Raw genomic sequence first — 15532 nt, 5'->3', positions numbered from 1 at the left:
GTTATCAAAAAACAAAACAAAACGAAACAAAAACAAAAACAAAACCCTACATATACAAGGAAAAGCACCTGAAATGGCTAAAATACAAATCCATTAACATTAACTATAAAAATTTTGATAATTCAAGCTCCCGTTTGGCGTAATTTTACAGGCTGGATTTTCATGGTCTCACAAATTTTTGAGAAATCAGATAAGCCTCTTTTTTTTTTCTTTTACTAATCTTTATAGAAAGATTTCCATGCAAAAATGCTTCCCCTGCAATTGGCCTACAAACTCTCTAAAGCCAGTTTTGTTGTTTGGGGTTTGTTTTTGTTTTTCTGTTTGCTCATTACATTATTTTTTTAAGTAGGTAATCAAGATATACTTTCCAAACCTTGGATAAGAAGGACTAGAAACAATAATATTAAATTGAACCATATGAAACTGCCACCCATGAAGGTCAGAAAATGGTCAAGTACCAGCAGTTCCACATGGTTCAAATAAAACGTAATGCCTACACAGAATGACCTACAGCAAAGCAAAAGGGAGAAATTTAAAAGGAGTTATTTATGCTCAATACTGAATATTTGAAAATGCAATACTTGATATATTTAAGGCAGTGAAGTGTGGACTTATTTAAAACTTTTTAAAGCTATTATATAATAGATTCAGTAACTAAAAGATCATCCAAGATTTGTAATTTTTAAGCTTTGTTTTTTAAGTACTAGATATTTGCAGCAAGGTCTTAATATACCATGGCATCTTTTCCAGTTTACCAATGATCAGTAAATAATATATAACTGATTCTTGTCTGTTATTTGAATCAAGCAGTTTTACATTCTGAAAATAAAAATACTGACTTAATAAAGTTAAAATGCAAGCTAAATCTATATCAGCATACACAGAAAGAATCTTACATTTGTAAATCTTTTAACTTCTACTATGTACTATACCTTTTAAGGATTTCAAACTTCTGAAAATAACATTTTAATAAGCTAATCATTTATATATATTATTGGTCAATCCCATTCAATCAAATTTTTTCATATTTTACTCTTCCATCTAACCAGGATTTAAAATGCAGAATAATCACATTATTTTAATCAAATAAACTAATCAAATAAACTAAAGAGACTTGTTTTCTGAATGCTGCATGTCACTATAAAGTAGAATTCTGCTTTTAGTTCAGAATCCATATTCCTATAATTAAAAATATAGGTAGATAAGTCATAACCCTTGACAGGTATTCCACAGTGTAGATAAGATCATCTCTAAAGTAAAGTACTATATGTGGCTCTTCAAAATAAGAAATAACTAGTTTAATACCAAAAGCATTCAAAAACACTAATAAGTAATAATTTATTATTGTATAATTACAATAATATTAGAAATTCAGACACAGTGAATTCTATTGCTATCCCTCAATACAACCAGCCAATGATCACAAAGAAATAAATGCAAAATTACCTCGAGATGAGCCTAGTCTGGAAAGTGATGAACGACGAAAAGAAGGGTAACCAAAATAGCTAATGTCCTCAGAAAACATGGCATCCGCATCAATAATGACACTTGGGTGGGCAGAATGAATGTCAGCATCAAGAAGAGACATAAGATCCTCTATAAACAGAAACAAATATAAAGCAGATACAGAAAATACCTGTAGACCATTGAAAGGTTCTGAAAATTAAATCAGATAAAATGAGAAACTGACTACTGACATACCCTGAGAAATATAGTAACTACCTAGAGAATAAAGTTAACATCATTAACAAAGATTTTAAGGAACATGAAATGCAGCATGATTGCCACTTGAGCTACCTACTAAATACTCAAACAAAAAAGATCTTTACTTAATGTATTAGTAACATCACAGAGATAATGCAGTCAAAAGCCTAAATGGAGTTTTTACATATTCAGTAATAAGGCATCAAAAAAATAACATTCTAGAGTCATCTGTCAGCCAGTGATAAAGCCACACACATACATCCATGTCTTTACTGGAACTAAACATAAGACTACTTACTAAGCAAAAACATTTCCCCATTTTCCCTTAAAAGTATTTTAGACTCAAACTAAACATTACAGTAAGAAATATCTACCACTTTGGAAAAGAACTATCAGAAAATCCATTGTACTCTAAAATTCCATTCTGTAATCAAAAAACGTCTCTCCCTCCAGAGGTAAGAAAACAATGATCCACCAACCTCCAGGCAAATAAGATTCACTGGCTGTATCATCCCCATCATCTCCATCTTCATCATCCCGGCTAAGTAAGTTATTTACAGCAAGGTTTACATCAAGATTTGTTCGCTGAAGTTCACGAATAATGACACTTCTGGATTTGCCTTGTAAAACGACTTGGGCCTGAAATTAAAAATTAGAGTGTTATGCTAATTCTCTTTTGCTTACATTTTTATCAAAATCAGCTTTCTAGGGGCAACTACAGAAAAGCAGTATTTCACAATCCATGCTATGAGTCATGACTACAGCCCAATATATTCAGTTAAACCTCAACTTTTGTTACCTTATATGAAGTGTTCTACAAGATCTATACCTGTGAAATCAGCTCCTCTGGAATGACAGATGCAGGAATAACTGGCTGGGGCTGACTGCCCAAAAGCCCAGATCCTCGATCGCGTCCAGTCCGAATAACTCGAGTCTGTCGGCGGGAATCTCGAGCTCCAGCTGACGACCTACCAGAAGACCCTCCTCCACTTCCACCAACTCCAGAACTCCATCGACTTCTAAACAGTAGAGAATTTAGAGAATTAGCATTTTAAACAATCTTTCTGAAAAGATCACCTTGTGTCTTATATTCATTCCCTTAAGTGAAGATAAAACTGTCTAATTGATACAGTGATTTTATAGTATTTTAATTGAACAAGGTAATATAACTGAGTCTTAAAACTATTTCAATTTTTTAAATGCTTACATGCAAATTCACTCTTTAGAAAGATATCTATAACATTTTTGCATCTTTTGGAATCATGTTTTAAAGCTCCACATTCGGGATCCCTGGGTGGCACAGCGGTTTGGCGCCTGCCTTTGGCCCAGGGCGCGATCCTGGAGGCCCAGGATCGAATCCCACGTCGGGCTCCCGGTGCATGGAGCCTGCTTCTCCCTCTGCCTGTGTCTCTGCCTCTCTCTCTATCTCTCTGTGACTATCATAAATAAATTTAAAAAATTTAAAATAAATAAATAAATAAATAAATAAAGCTCCACATTCCAATTATTTCTAGTCACAATTCTTGAACAAGTTTTAGGACACACCTTGCCTCACCTTTCATGTGAAAGACTCATCAGACATAACTATCAACAATGTGTTACACAAAAAAGTGTTATTTAGAGTTTAAGACTCACACTGCTATGCATGGAATAAAAACATTATTTGCAAAGATATTAGCCCATTAATATTACTACTATTAACCACTTTGACCAAAAAGAAGCTACTTTTAAAATAATCATTAATTTTTTCTTAACATGAGAAAACTTAGAAAGGGCATGTGACGTTTCCCTTTTCACTTTTTGCCCCCAACATGAGCATTAAGGATCTTCAAATCAACTAAGCTAGATAACCATAAACAATTGTTTTTCTACATTTAATCAGATCTTAAAGAAAATGTTCCCCCAAATCACATTAACCTTAGAAATCATGACAGTGCCAGAATCTTATTTTAAAAAATCTGAGTATAGTTGATGCCTCTTTAAAGTGAATCTAATACTTAGAGATCATTCAATCTAGAAGAAAGGCACTTTACTCGCAACTACTCATTATACTCATCTAAGGTTACCTCCAACCTCGCATTGCCAACAGATTTAGTTTAAATTTGATTTTCCAAGCCTTTTTTTCCATTGAAAATGTTTGACTATTAACCATAACAATTTTCAAATTAATATACAGCAAACTACTTGATCTCTTCTCACTTAATTGGAAAGCCTAATCTGTCTAAATAAAAAAAACTCTTAAAAGTTTCCTCAGTAAAATGGAAAAAAAAAAAAATCTTCAGAAAACCTGGTATCACCTTGTTTGATGGCTTTCTGCCCTTGTTGATGTACTCTATCAATTGTTTATGTGGTATCTGTATCTACACCCTAAAAACTGCTCAAGATAATTTTAGAGAAAAACAATATTGTGCGTTCTCAGAGCTACAGTATGAACCATCAATTAATCTCAGCTATGTAACAGATTTCATAAATGTAATACTAACTCATCATTCACAGAGCAAGAGAAAAACAAAGCATTAAAAATATATTACAGTAACAAAAAGGAAATCAATAATCCCATTTACAACAGCATCAAAACACACACACACACACACACACACACACACACACACACACACACACACACTTTAAGGATAAATCTAACCAAGGAGGTGAGATTTGTATAGGGAAAGCTACCAAATGTGCTAAGAAAATTTAAGGTAAACACCAATTAAAAAAAACACAAATCTCATGTTTGTGAATTGGAAGACTTAATATTGTTAAGATGTCCATTACTCAAAGCAATACATTTATTATAATCCCTATCAAAATCCCAATGGCATTTTTTTACAAAAAACAGAAAAATTCATCCTAAAATTCACGTGGAGTCTTGAGAGACTCTCAAGAGCCAACACAATTTTGAAAAAGACAAAGTTCTAAAAAAAAAAGGAAAGAAAGAAAAGAAAAGAAGAAGACAAAATTCTAGAGAAATCACACTTTGTGATTTGAAACATTATTACAGAACTACTATAATTAAAACAGTGTGGTACTGGGATAAAGACAAACCAGTGGAACAGAACAGAGCGCCCAGAAATAAAATCCTGCATATGTGATCAAATGATCTTTGACTAGGGTGCCAAAACCACTCATTAGGGAAAGGACAGTGTCTTCAACAAATGATGCTGGGAAAATTAGACATCTATATGCAAAAGAATAAAACTGGACTCTTATATTATGCAACATGCAACAATTAATTTAAAATTATTAAAGACCTAAACATAAAACCTAAAACTAAAATTCCTATTAGAAAATATAGAGGAAAAAAGCTTCATGACATTAGACCTGGCATTGATCTCTTAGATATGACACCAAAAGCACAAGCACTAAAAGCAAAAATAAAAAAAATATATATATATTAAAAAAAAAAAATAAAAAATAAAAGCAAAAATAGACAAAATGAACTATATCAAACCTAAAAACCTTTGAGCTGCAAAGGACATAATCAACAGAGTGAAAAGGCAATCTACAAATGGGAGAAAATATATGCAAATCACATATGTGATAATGGGTTAATACTCAGAATATAGAGAGAGCTCCTACACTCAACAACAACAACAACAACCAATTAAAAAATGGGTAAAGGATGTGAATAAACATTTCTCCAAAGTTGATATACACAAATGGCTAACAAGGGATGCCTGGGTGACTGAGTCTTTTAAGCCTATCTGCCTTTGGCTCAGATCATAATCCCAGGGTCCTCGGATTGAGTCCAGCATTGGGCTCCCTACTCAGCGGAGAGTTTGCTTCTCTCCTTTCCCCTCTTCCATTCCCCCTGTTCGTTCTCTCTTTCTCTCTCCCTCGCAAATAAATAAAATCTTAAAAAAAAAAAAAGGCCAACAAGCATATGAAAAGATGTTTAATATCACTAATCATCAGAACCAAGTAAAATATCCCCTTATCTCCATTAGGATGGCTATTGAAACAAAAACAAAAATTAAAAAATAAAAACTTAAGTGTTAACAGCAAGGATGTTTACAAATGGGAGCATTCATGTACTGTTGGTAGGGCTGCAAAATAGTACAATGCTATGAAATACAGTATAGAGGTTCATCAGAAATTAAAAATAGAACTATCATGTAACCCACATAAGCCCACTTTTGGATACATATGCAAAAGAGCTGAAAACAGTCTCAAGAGATATCTGCATACCCACATTTACAGTAGCCAAGAGGTGGAAGCAACCAGATGTCCATCAAATGAATGGATAAACAAAATGTAGTATCTAAGTACACTGGAATATTACTCAGCCTTAAAAGAAAGAAATTCTGTCACATGCTACAACATAGCTGAACCTTAAAGACATCATGCTGGTGAATGAAGCCAGTCACAAAGAGAGAAAAACCATATAATTCCATTTAAATGAGATCTCTAAAGTAGTCAAATTCATAGACACAGAAAACAGAATGGCAGTTCCCCGGGGCTAAGGAGAGGGGATATATGCGGTAAGAATGGTATAAAGTTTCAGTTTTGCAAAATGAAAAAGTTCCAGAGATCTGTTTCACAACAATGTGAATATAGTTAATATTACCGAACTGTACACTTAAAAATGACGAAGGCAGTAAATTTTCTTATGTGTTTTATACCTTGGTTTTAAAAATTAAGTCATGTGTTATCAAAGAAAGCAATATTCTAAAAAGTACTTATTTTCAAGTTATATGCATTGTAACAAATATGCAATAGAAAATAATATAGGATCAATGAAACAAGTATTCAAATCAAATATTAAATCAGCATTTCTACTTCATGGTTTCCTATTAAGGTAGAAAAATGAAGTATTTCACTCAGGTAGAACTACTTTTGAAATTTTTAAACATTCAAATCTAAATATATTATTTCAACTTGGTAACAGGGAGAACCATACTAAACAATCTTAAAGAAGATATAATTAGGGTGACAGTATGTCCCAGTTTGCTTGAGATAATGCTGGTTTAAGCCTACTATCAGAGCCTAATTATTAATTTCACTCCAAAATGTCCTAGTTCATAACTTATTTCCACCAAGGAATGCATACCATTTTCCCAAGTAAATAATGCTAGAAACCTGATCAGATATACTATCCAAATATATATACTCCTGGGCAGACCTTATAGTTATCATAAACTCAAATCTCCATGAAGATTGCAAAAATAAGTGAAGTTAAGATAACAGGGAAGAATGGAGAGAATCAGTTCACCGAAAATGCCCAAATTCACTGCTGGACTTATCCATCAAAACACCAATGGCTACCAATTTGCAATCTCTGCTATACAAACGCTCAACTGAGATTAGCCTAAAAGACATTTGTCAAAATATCTCTGCTTTGCCCATTAATCTGTTACCAAGGAGGATACCATGTTTTCCCACTCATACCCACTGTACAGAGTGTTTCTTCTATCACAATCCAAACAACCTACCAGTCTCCCTACTTCAATTGCTCCTTAACATTCCTTCCTCTAATCAACTCACTACATAAAGAGAAGAATATATTGAACTAAGTACACATTAAGAGAGATTTAGTAGTGGTCAAAAAAGATACTATGGGAATGGGTGATTTGTTTTACCTGTAATTTTAGTGAGCTATGTAAATTTTCACATTAAACTCAAAAGTCCTGGGAAAACCAGTTTCTACTACATGTACTTTGCTCATCAAAATTAAGTCTTAACCAGAAGTCTGGCTGGTTGGTGAACAAAAAATACACATACACACACACACACACACACACAAACGTATCATCAAAAATAAGGCAAACTGAAAAACTATCACAATCAAGAGGAGACTAAGGAAAAACAATGACTGAATGTAATGTGATATCCTGGATGGGATCCTGGAACAGAAAAAGAGACAACAGGAGAAAACTAAGGAAATATGAATAACTTTCAGCCTCAGTCAATAATAATGTATCAATATACATTAATTATAAAAAATTTACCATACCAGTTTAAACATATAACAGTAGAAACTGGGTATGGAGTATATGAGAATTCTCAGTATTCTATTTGTAATTTTTCTGTCAATCTAAAGCTGTCTTTTTTTTTTAAAGATTTTATTTATTTATTCGTAGACACAGAGAGAGCGAGGCAGAGACACAGGCAGAGGGAGAAGCAGGCTCCACGCAGGGAGCCGATGTGGGACTCGATCCCGGGTCTCCAGGATCACACCCCAGGCTGCAGGCAGCGCCAAACCGCTGCGCCACTGGGGCTGCCCTAAAGCTGTCTTAAAATAAAAAGTTTATTTAAAAGAGTATATACACACAGACGTACACATACTATATGAGTGGTATGTAGCCTGATATATATATATTTATTTCTGTGAAAATATCAATTAGTTCCAACACTTAAGTCAAAATATTCACATAAAGATCCAGAACTGCAGCTTTTTAGGGACAGAAAAAGAAAAAAAGGGTTGGGGTGAAGGGCACCTGGCTGGTTCAGTCAGTAGAGCATGTGACCCTCAATCTCAGGGTTATGGGTGTAAGCCCCACAATGAACATAAAGTATACCTTAAAAAAAAAAAAAAAGGTGGGGGTGAGGTATGGAAGTTTGCATTTGGCAACAATGGCTCTGTATTCTCCGGTGGTAATAATCAGCTAATCAGCTGCCTTCTTTAAAAAGGGCCATCCACTTAGTGTGTCACAGCCCTACTACATATTGTCTTACCCTCCTAGCCAGCTTCAAAACTATTTATAATTATAGTGACCTCCTTGGCTTTTACATTCCAAATACAGCGCTATTAGCTCAGATGAAGACTCCAAAAGAAACATGGTAGCTCAAATGAACAAAAAGCAGCTTATATCTATTATCTATTATACCCAGTGACAATAAACAGAATAAAGAGACTTTAAATACTAATATCTCAGGGATCCCTGGGTGGCTCAGCGGTTTAGCGCCTGCCTTTGGCCCAGGGCGCAGTCCTGGAGTCCTGGGATCTAGTCTTGCATCGGGCTCCCGGCATGGAGCCTGCTTCTCCCTCTGCCTATGTCTCTGGCCTCTCTCTCTCTCTATGTCTATCATGAATAAATAAATAAAAATCTTAAAAAAAATACTAATATCTCCATTTTAAACTTACTATTGAAAAAAAAATAAAAAATAAACTTACTATTGAGCACAATTAACTCTCTTCCCCAAGTAAATCTGGTGTTCTACCCTTAACTTGGCCTGAAATGAGTTTAACAAAAATACCTAGGAGATTTTTGAAAAATCTTCCAGGATAAATTTGAGTAATTATGAAAGGAATGAACAGGAGCAACTAGAAATGTTTAACAAAAAAACATCTGCTGACAGTGAAAAAGCCAAAGGGAAAAATATTAAAAGTCCCATAAATTTTGTCTGCTATGTATTCAAAATAAATGATCAATTATCAATGATCTATGCTGATGGATAAGAAAACTCAATTATTCCAAAATCTTTCAAATGCAGTTCTCAAATACAGAGACTGATTCATAATCCAAAGAGAGCAAGCCTCGACTCTGAAGGAAGAGAATAGGGGACCATGGTCTATATAGGGATGGTCTCTTTCATATTTGACTGTTTTTGGTAAATCTGTGGATAAGAATCCCCTCTGGAGTCTCAAGATCTGCCTGTCCTAGATTTTCTATTACATGTGAAAAATTGCAAGTTTCTTTAAAATTCATTGTAATCAACATAGAAAGATGAAAAAAACACCCACTATGTACTCATGAGGGAAATAATGTACCATAAAGGAAAATACTTTTGACTCTATAAAATTTCTTAATTTACAAAATAACTTCATCATAAAAAATAACTTCATCATAATTTCACCATGAACAAACTGAGATTTTCATAGAGGCCAAGAGAAACAATCAACCCTTAGGTGCTTATGCTTTGTGGACATCTGCAAAACCAAATAAAGGTAAACAAACAACTGGCAATCACTTAGTGGGCACTGTGACATTTCTGACATTTCTCAATACTGCAAATCATGAATCAAATGCCAAAGAAAGCTCATGCAGTCTGTTCTGGGGCATGTGCGTGGATAAGAGAACAAGGGACAGAAAAACATGGGTACACAAAGCGGTGTGGGCAAGGATGTGTAATGGGGACTCAAAAATTGCTTCTCTCTGCATTTTTAAAAAAGTCTTAAGATTAGCCCTAATCTTCTTTGGAGCAGGTTTACAGAGGTTTTATTCAAGATCAAATGTATTATAGTTTATTATTACCTTTGTTACATATTTTATTAGCATTAAAATCATAAAATTCCATTGCTATATTTCAATCATTCTATAATTGGTTATATCCAAGTTTTATTTATAAAGAGAACTCAAATCTAAGACAATTTGAGCAACATAATCAATCATAATGAATTATAAACTATAGAATAAAATATCCATGAAACCATAATGATATAAATAACTGAAAAGAAACAGAACAGACAGAATAAGAAAACAAAATAAACAGAATAAATAAACAGAATAAGAAATAAATGGACAAGGAGGAAAAATTCTTCCTTATGGTCGAATTCCAATTAGTAAGTGTAAAAGGAATGATGGAAATTTAAAAAGATAACCACTTGGCCAACACCACAGAAATAATTAAGGCAAAAAATCATCAGTGGATGCTAAAATCAAGCATAAAAATAAGAAACTTAAAAAAAAAATAAGATACTTACATAGTCAAAGAATCTCCCCACAGTATGTATTATTAATTACAAAGGAGAAAATAGTAACTTTATAGATAAGAAACCTGGCAAACACCATCTTATCTAACTAATCAAGGACAATCTCATCACCAGATGTGACATATCAACATCATGTGCCTTCTGATATGATGCACTGTGAAGGGCACATCACCACTTCTGTGGTATTCTTGCCAAAAACGCATCACCTGTGATCTCCATCAAAATCTCAGCAAATTATTTTGTGGATACCAACAAACTGATTCTAAAGTTTCTATGGAGGGGGAAAAAGACCCAGAAGAGCCAACACAACACTGAAGAACAAAGTTAAAGGACTGATACTACCCAACCTCAAGGCTCATTATAAAGTGATGTTATCAAAACAGTGTGCTATTGACAAAAACAACACGAAAACAAATAGATCAAAAGAACAGAATACATTGCCTAGAAACAGACCCCCTCATAAATACGGTCAACTGATCCTTAGATCTAAGGAGAAAAGGTAATACAATGGAACAAAGAGTCTCTTCAACAAATGGTACTGGAACAAATGGACATCCATATACAAAAAGAAAAAGGAAAAAAAGAATCTATACATAAGACCTTATACCCTTCACAAAAATTAACTCAAAATGGATTATACACTTAAATGTAAACTGCAAAACTATAAAACTCTTAGAAGATAAACACCTCAGAAAATCTACATGACCTTGGGTATGGCAATGACTTTAAGACAGGACACCAATGGCACAATGAAAAAAATAACTGATTAAATGGACCTTATTAAAATTAAGACTATCTGCTCTGTAAAAGACACTGTCAAGAGAATGAGAAGACATGCCATGGACTGTGAGAAAATATTTGCAAAAGACATATCTTATAAAGGACTACTATCCTAAATTACAAAGAACTCTTAAAACTCAAAAAAAACCAAAAAAACAAAAAAACACAACCGATCAAAAATGGGCCAAAGACCTTAACAGACACCTCACCAGAGAAAATGAACAGAGAGCAAGTGAGCATATAGAAAGACGTTTCACATCATATATCACTAGGGAAATGCAACCTGAAACAATGAGATACCACTACACACCTATGAGAACGGCCAATATCCAGAACACTGACACTACCAATTGCTGTTGAGCATGTGGAGCAATAAGAACTCTCACTCACTGCTGGTGGGAAAACAAAATGGTACAGCCACTTTGGAAAACAGTAGCTGGTTTCTTACAAAACTAAACATACTCTTCACATGTTCCAGCAATTGTGCTCTTTAATATTAGGAATTGAAAACTTATCCACAAAAATCCCTGCACACAATGTTTCATTAGCAGTTTTATTCATAATTGCCAAAACTTGGAAGCAACCAAGATGTCCTTCAATAAGTGAATGCGTAAATAACCTGCAGCACATCCAGACAATGGAATATTATTCAGCACTAAAAAGAAACAAGCTATCAAGCCATGAGAAGACATGGCAGAAACTTAAATTGCCTATTACTAAGTGAAAGAAGCCAATTTGAAAGGCTACATACCTTATGATTCCAACTATACAATATTCTGGAAAACACAAAACTATAGAAACAGTAATAATATCTGTCATTGCCAGGGGCTGTGGGGGAGAGAAGGATAAATAGGCAGAGCACAGACAATTTTTTTTTTTTTAATTTTTTTTTTTATTTATTTATGATAGTCACAGAGAAAGAGAGAGAGAGGCAGAGACACAGGCAGAGAGAGAAGCAGGCTCCATGCACCGGGAGCCCGACGTGGGATTCGATCCCGAGTCTCCAGGATCGCGCCCTGGGCCAAAGGCAGGCGCCAAACCGCTGCGCCACCCAGGGATCCCGAGCACAGACAATTTTTAAGGAAATGAAATTACTGTTTGTCGCTATAATGGAGAATATATGTCATTATACATTTGTCCAAACCCACAGTACATCTATTGTGAACCCTAATGGGAACCATGACTCTGGGTGATAATGATTTATCAACATAGTTTCATCAGTTTAAATAAATGGATTGCTCAGGTGGGAGATGTTGGTAATACGAGACTATACATGTGTAGAGACAGGGAATATATGGGAAATTTCAGTATCTTTCTCCCATTTTTGCTGTGAACCTGAAAACCACTCTTAAAGGTCAAATTATTTCAGTCATATACTTTAAGAACAACAAAAAACAGTCAAATTGTTTCAAAATAAAAATTTTAATTTAAAAATAAATACAGAGTACAAATTACTTAACAATGCCACTACATAAATGGATAAACTACAACAGGGATCAGGAATCTTTTTTGTAAAGAGCAGTATTTACTATTTTGTGAGCTAAAGTCTTTGTTGAGACTACTCATCTCTGTCATCCTAGCACAAAGCAGCCACAGAAAGTAAAAGTATCAAGCATGCCCGTATTTCAATAAAAACAAGGAGGGAATGGATTTAGGCCACAGGCTCTAGTTTGCTGACCCTGCAATTAAAATTTTTAAAGAAATTATAGTGTGACATGGTGTGATACATAATAGTTATTCTTTCTTAAGTAAATATAGTCAAACTTTTTCCAGGTTTATCAAATGAAATGAAAATTTCATTTGTTATTACATACCATTTTCAGAATTCCTTGTCACACACTGCTATGCTTGTTGTGTGCATACGACCATTAAAAGGAGATACTTAATATTTTAATAAAGACCAGAGCTGTGTTTCCTATTAGTACTTCTAGCACAGAATGAGCTAAATAAAGGATGTACTCCACTAAATGACCTTCCTCTGACCTCAAAATAAACTTAGTTCAGCATAAAAACAAAAAAGGCAAAGAAAAAAATAAGAATTTGGGGCTCTCAATTTGCAAAGCTAACTTTATCTAGAAACTCACAGTCTCAAAATATTTTTAAAATATTTAGGGATGCCTAGGTGGCTCAGTGGTTGAGCATCTGCCTTTGGCTCAGAGTATGATCCAGGGATCCGGGATGGAGTCCCACATCGGGCTCCCTGCAAGGAGCCTGCTTCTCCCTCTGCCTGTGTGTGTCTCTGCCTCTCTCATGAATAAATAAATAAATCTTTATATATATATATATTTAAAACATTCCTCCTCCCCTTACTATAGTTTGAAACAATTTAAATTGCTTCTAGTTCTATTTCTAGCCTTTGAACACATCTGCTGACTTGACTGATTTGGTGTTATCTAATCATTCATTAGGTAATTTCAGAAAATCTAGGTATTCAAGAATCATCTTGTAAAATCATCTGGCTTAGAATTTGTATGTGATTTCTTTAATATGATAGCTTATCAACTTTAGATAAAACAAGAGTTGATTATCTAGTTTAGAGGTATGCATTTTATAAATAATTTAAAAATAAAAAGGTACAAACGTTATAAAATAAGTCATAAGGATATAATGTACAACATGGTGACTATAGTTAATAACATGTATTGCATATTTGAAAGAGTAGATCTTAGAAGTCCTCATCACAAGAAAAAAAATTTTGTAACTATGTATATATAGTGAGGGTGTTACCTAGACTTATTGTGGTGATCATTTCACAATACATAAATATCAAATCATTATACTATACATCTGAAACTAATATGTTGCATGTCAATTGTATCTTGATTTAAAAAATAAAAATAACTTTGGGCACCTGGATGGTTCAGTTGGTTGACTGTCAGACTCTTGGTTTTGGGTCAGGTCATGATCTATTTCAGGGTCCTGGTATTATTGATAGAGCCGTATGTTTGTTGAGCTAGCTCCCTGCTCATCAAGGAGTCTCCTTGTCTCCCCCCTCCAAACCTTCCCCCTACTTGCATGCTCTCTTTCTAGAAATAAATAAATCTTTAAAAAATAAAAATAACCTAATTAAAGGCTGTCAGGCTTAGTTACATGATTTTCAAGCCTCACTAAATTAATTCAAAAAGAACTACCAGATTTGGAACCTAGAAAGAAATGTTAAATTTTTTAACCATGAAATTAACACAAAAAAAGACCAAAGTCTGCATCACTGAAAAACTGAAATAACATAAACTACATGGTAAGTGATATAATAAACACATCTCAACATTAGACACTTTTAAAAGGTCAAGAGTCTGGGTTAATTGTAATTAGCCTGCATGGGTTATTTTTATCACAGTGTTTCTCATGAGCAACAGAGTGCCTGCCCAAAGAGTTCAGGAGTTTCCTCACTGCACTGTTAGATAACACTGAAGACAATCTCAGAGTGAGAGCACTAACAGAGCACCAGCCCAGACCAGAGGGGGCCATCACCTGGCCACAACTTACCCCAGGGTGTTGCCTGCCAGCCTGCCCAGAGTCTCAGAACCTGAGAGAAACCATGGGGAGTCATTTGTCCTTCCAGGCCTCGATGTCCTCCCTGCCCCCGAGTTGCTGTTCAACTTTGACCTGGGAAAGAAACAGGAGGCACAACAGTCACGGAACAGTCCTGAACACTAGCTAGGTGCAAGCCCAGGACTCCAGGCCGCACTGCTCTGAGAGTGACTGTGGTAAAATACCAGCCTCACTCTTCTCCAACTGCTCCTCTTGGAATCTCCTTCTGGAATGTGTACTTCCCATCAAAGAGCAAGCCTAACAACTGACAGCCTCCTATCAATCCAGCATCCCCTCCGGGCTGAAAGCATTTTCATGGTTTAACTCCAAATTAATTGTTCTCTAGATTTTTTAAAGTAATCACACTTTCCTTAAAGAGGCAGGCAACTGAAATTCATCATACATGATCCAACAACATTTTTTTTTTTAAGTTATCTTATTTATTCATGAGAGACAGAGAGAGTCAGAGACATAGGCAGAGTGAGAAGCAGGCTCCCTGCAGGGAGCCCAAAGTGGGACTCAATCCCCAGACCCGGAATCATGCCCTTAGCCGAAGGCTGATGCTCAACCACGGAGCCACCCAGGCGTCCCCCAACAACACTTTTTATACATTATCATTCATATAGACCACAATTTTAAAGACTCTTGTCAATTTCAAACTCAGTTACTTGATTTGGAAATATTAAAAAGGAAAAAACATGAGGTGCCTCACTGGCTCAGTCAGTAGAGCATGCAACTCAATCTGGTGGTCGTTGAGTTCAAGACTCACACTGGGTAGAGATATTACTTTAAAAAGGTGGAGATAGGGGCCTGGTTGGCTCAGCCAGTAGAGCATGTGACTCTTGATCTCAGGGTTCTAAGTTC

General features: G+C 34.9%; 1 protein-coding gene across 6 annotated transcripts in view; it reads right to left on the bottom strand.

Annotated features, from left to right (window-relative positions):
• UBR5 (ubiquitin protein ligase E3 component n-recognin 5) overlaps positions 1-15532 on the bottom strand; it is a 136597-nt gene that overhangs the window by 75363 nt on the left and 45702 nt on the right. For all 6 annotated transcript variants that reach the window (XM_041768513.1, XM_041768517.1, XM_041768512.1 and 3 more), the window contains exons 5-8: positions 14624-14743; positions 2534-2723; positions 2184-2343; positions 1447-1596 (exon numbers count right to left, since the gene is read on the bottom strand). In XM_041768513.1, coding sequence (XP_041624447.1) covers positions 1447-1596; positions 2184-2343; positions 2534-2723; positions 14624-14743 — 620 coding nt within the window. The remainder of the gene's footprint in view (positions 1-1446; positions 1597-2183; positions 2344-2533; positions 2724-14623; positions 14744-15532) is intronic.

The sequence above is a fragment of the Vulpes lagopus genome, chromosome 9 (genome assembly GCF_018345385.1).
Source record: "Vulpes lagopus strain Blue_001 chromosome 9, ASM1834538v1, whole genome shotgun sequence".
Lineage (NCBI taxonomy): Eukaryota > Metazoa > Chordata > Mammalia > Carnivora > Canidae > Vulpes > Vulpes lagopus.
Note: the sequence above shows the minus strand (reverse complement) of the source record. Positions and strands in the feature narration are given on the sequence as shown.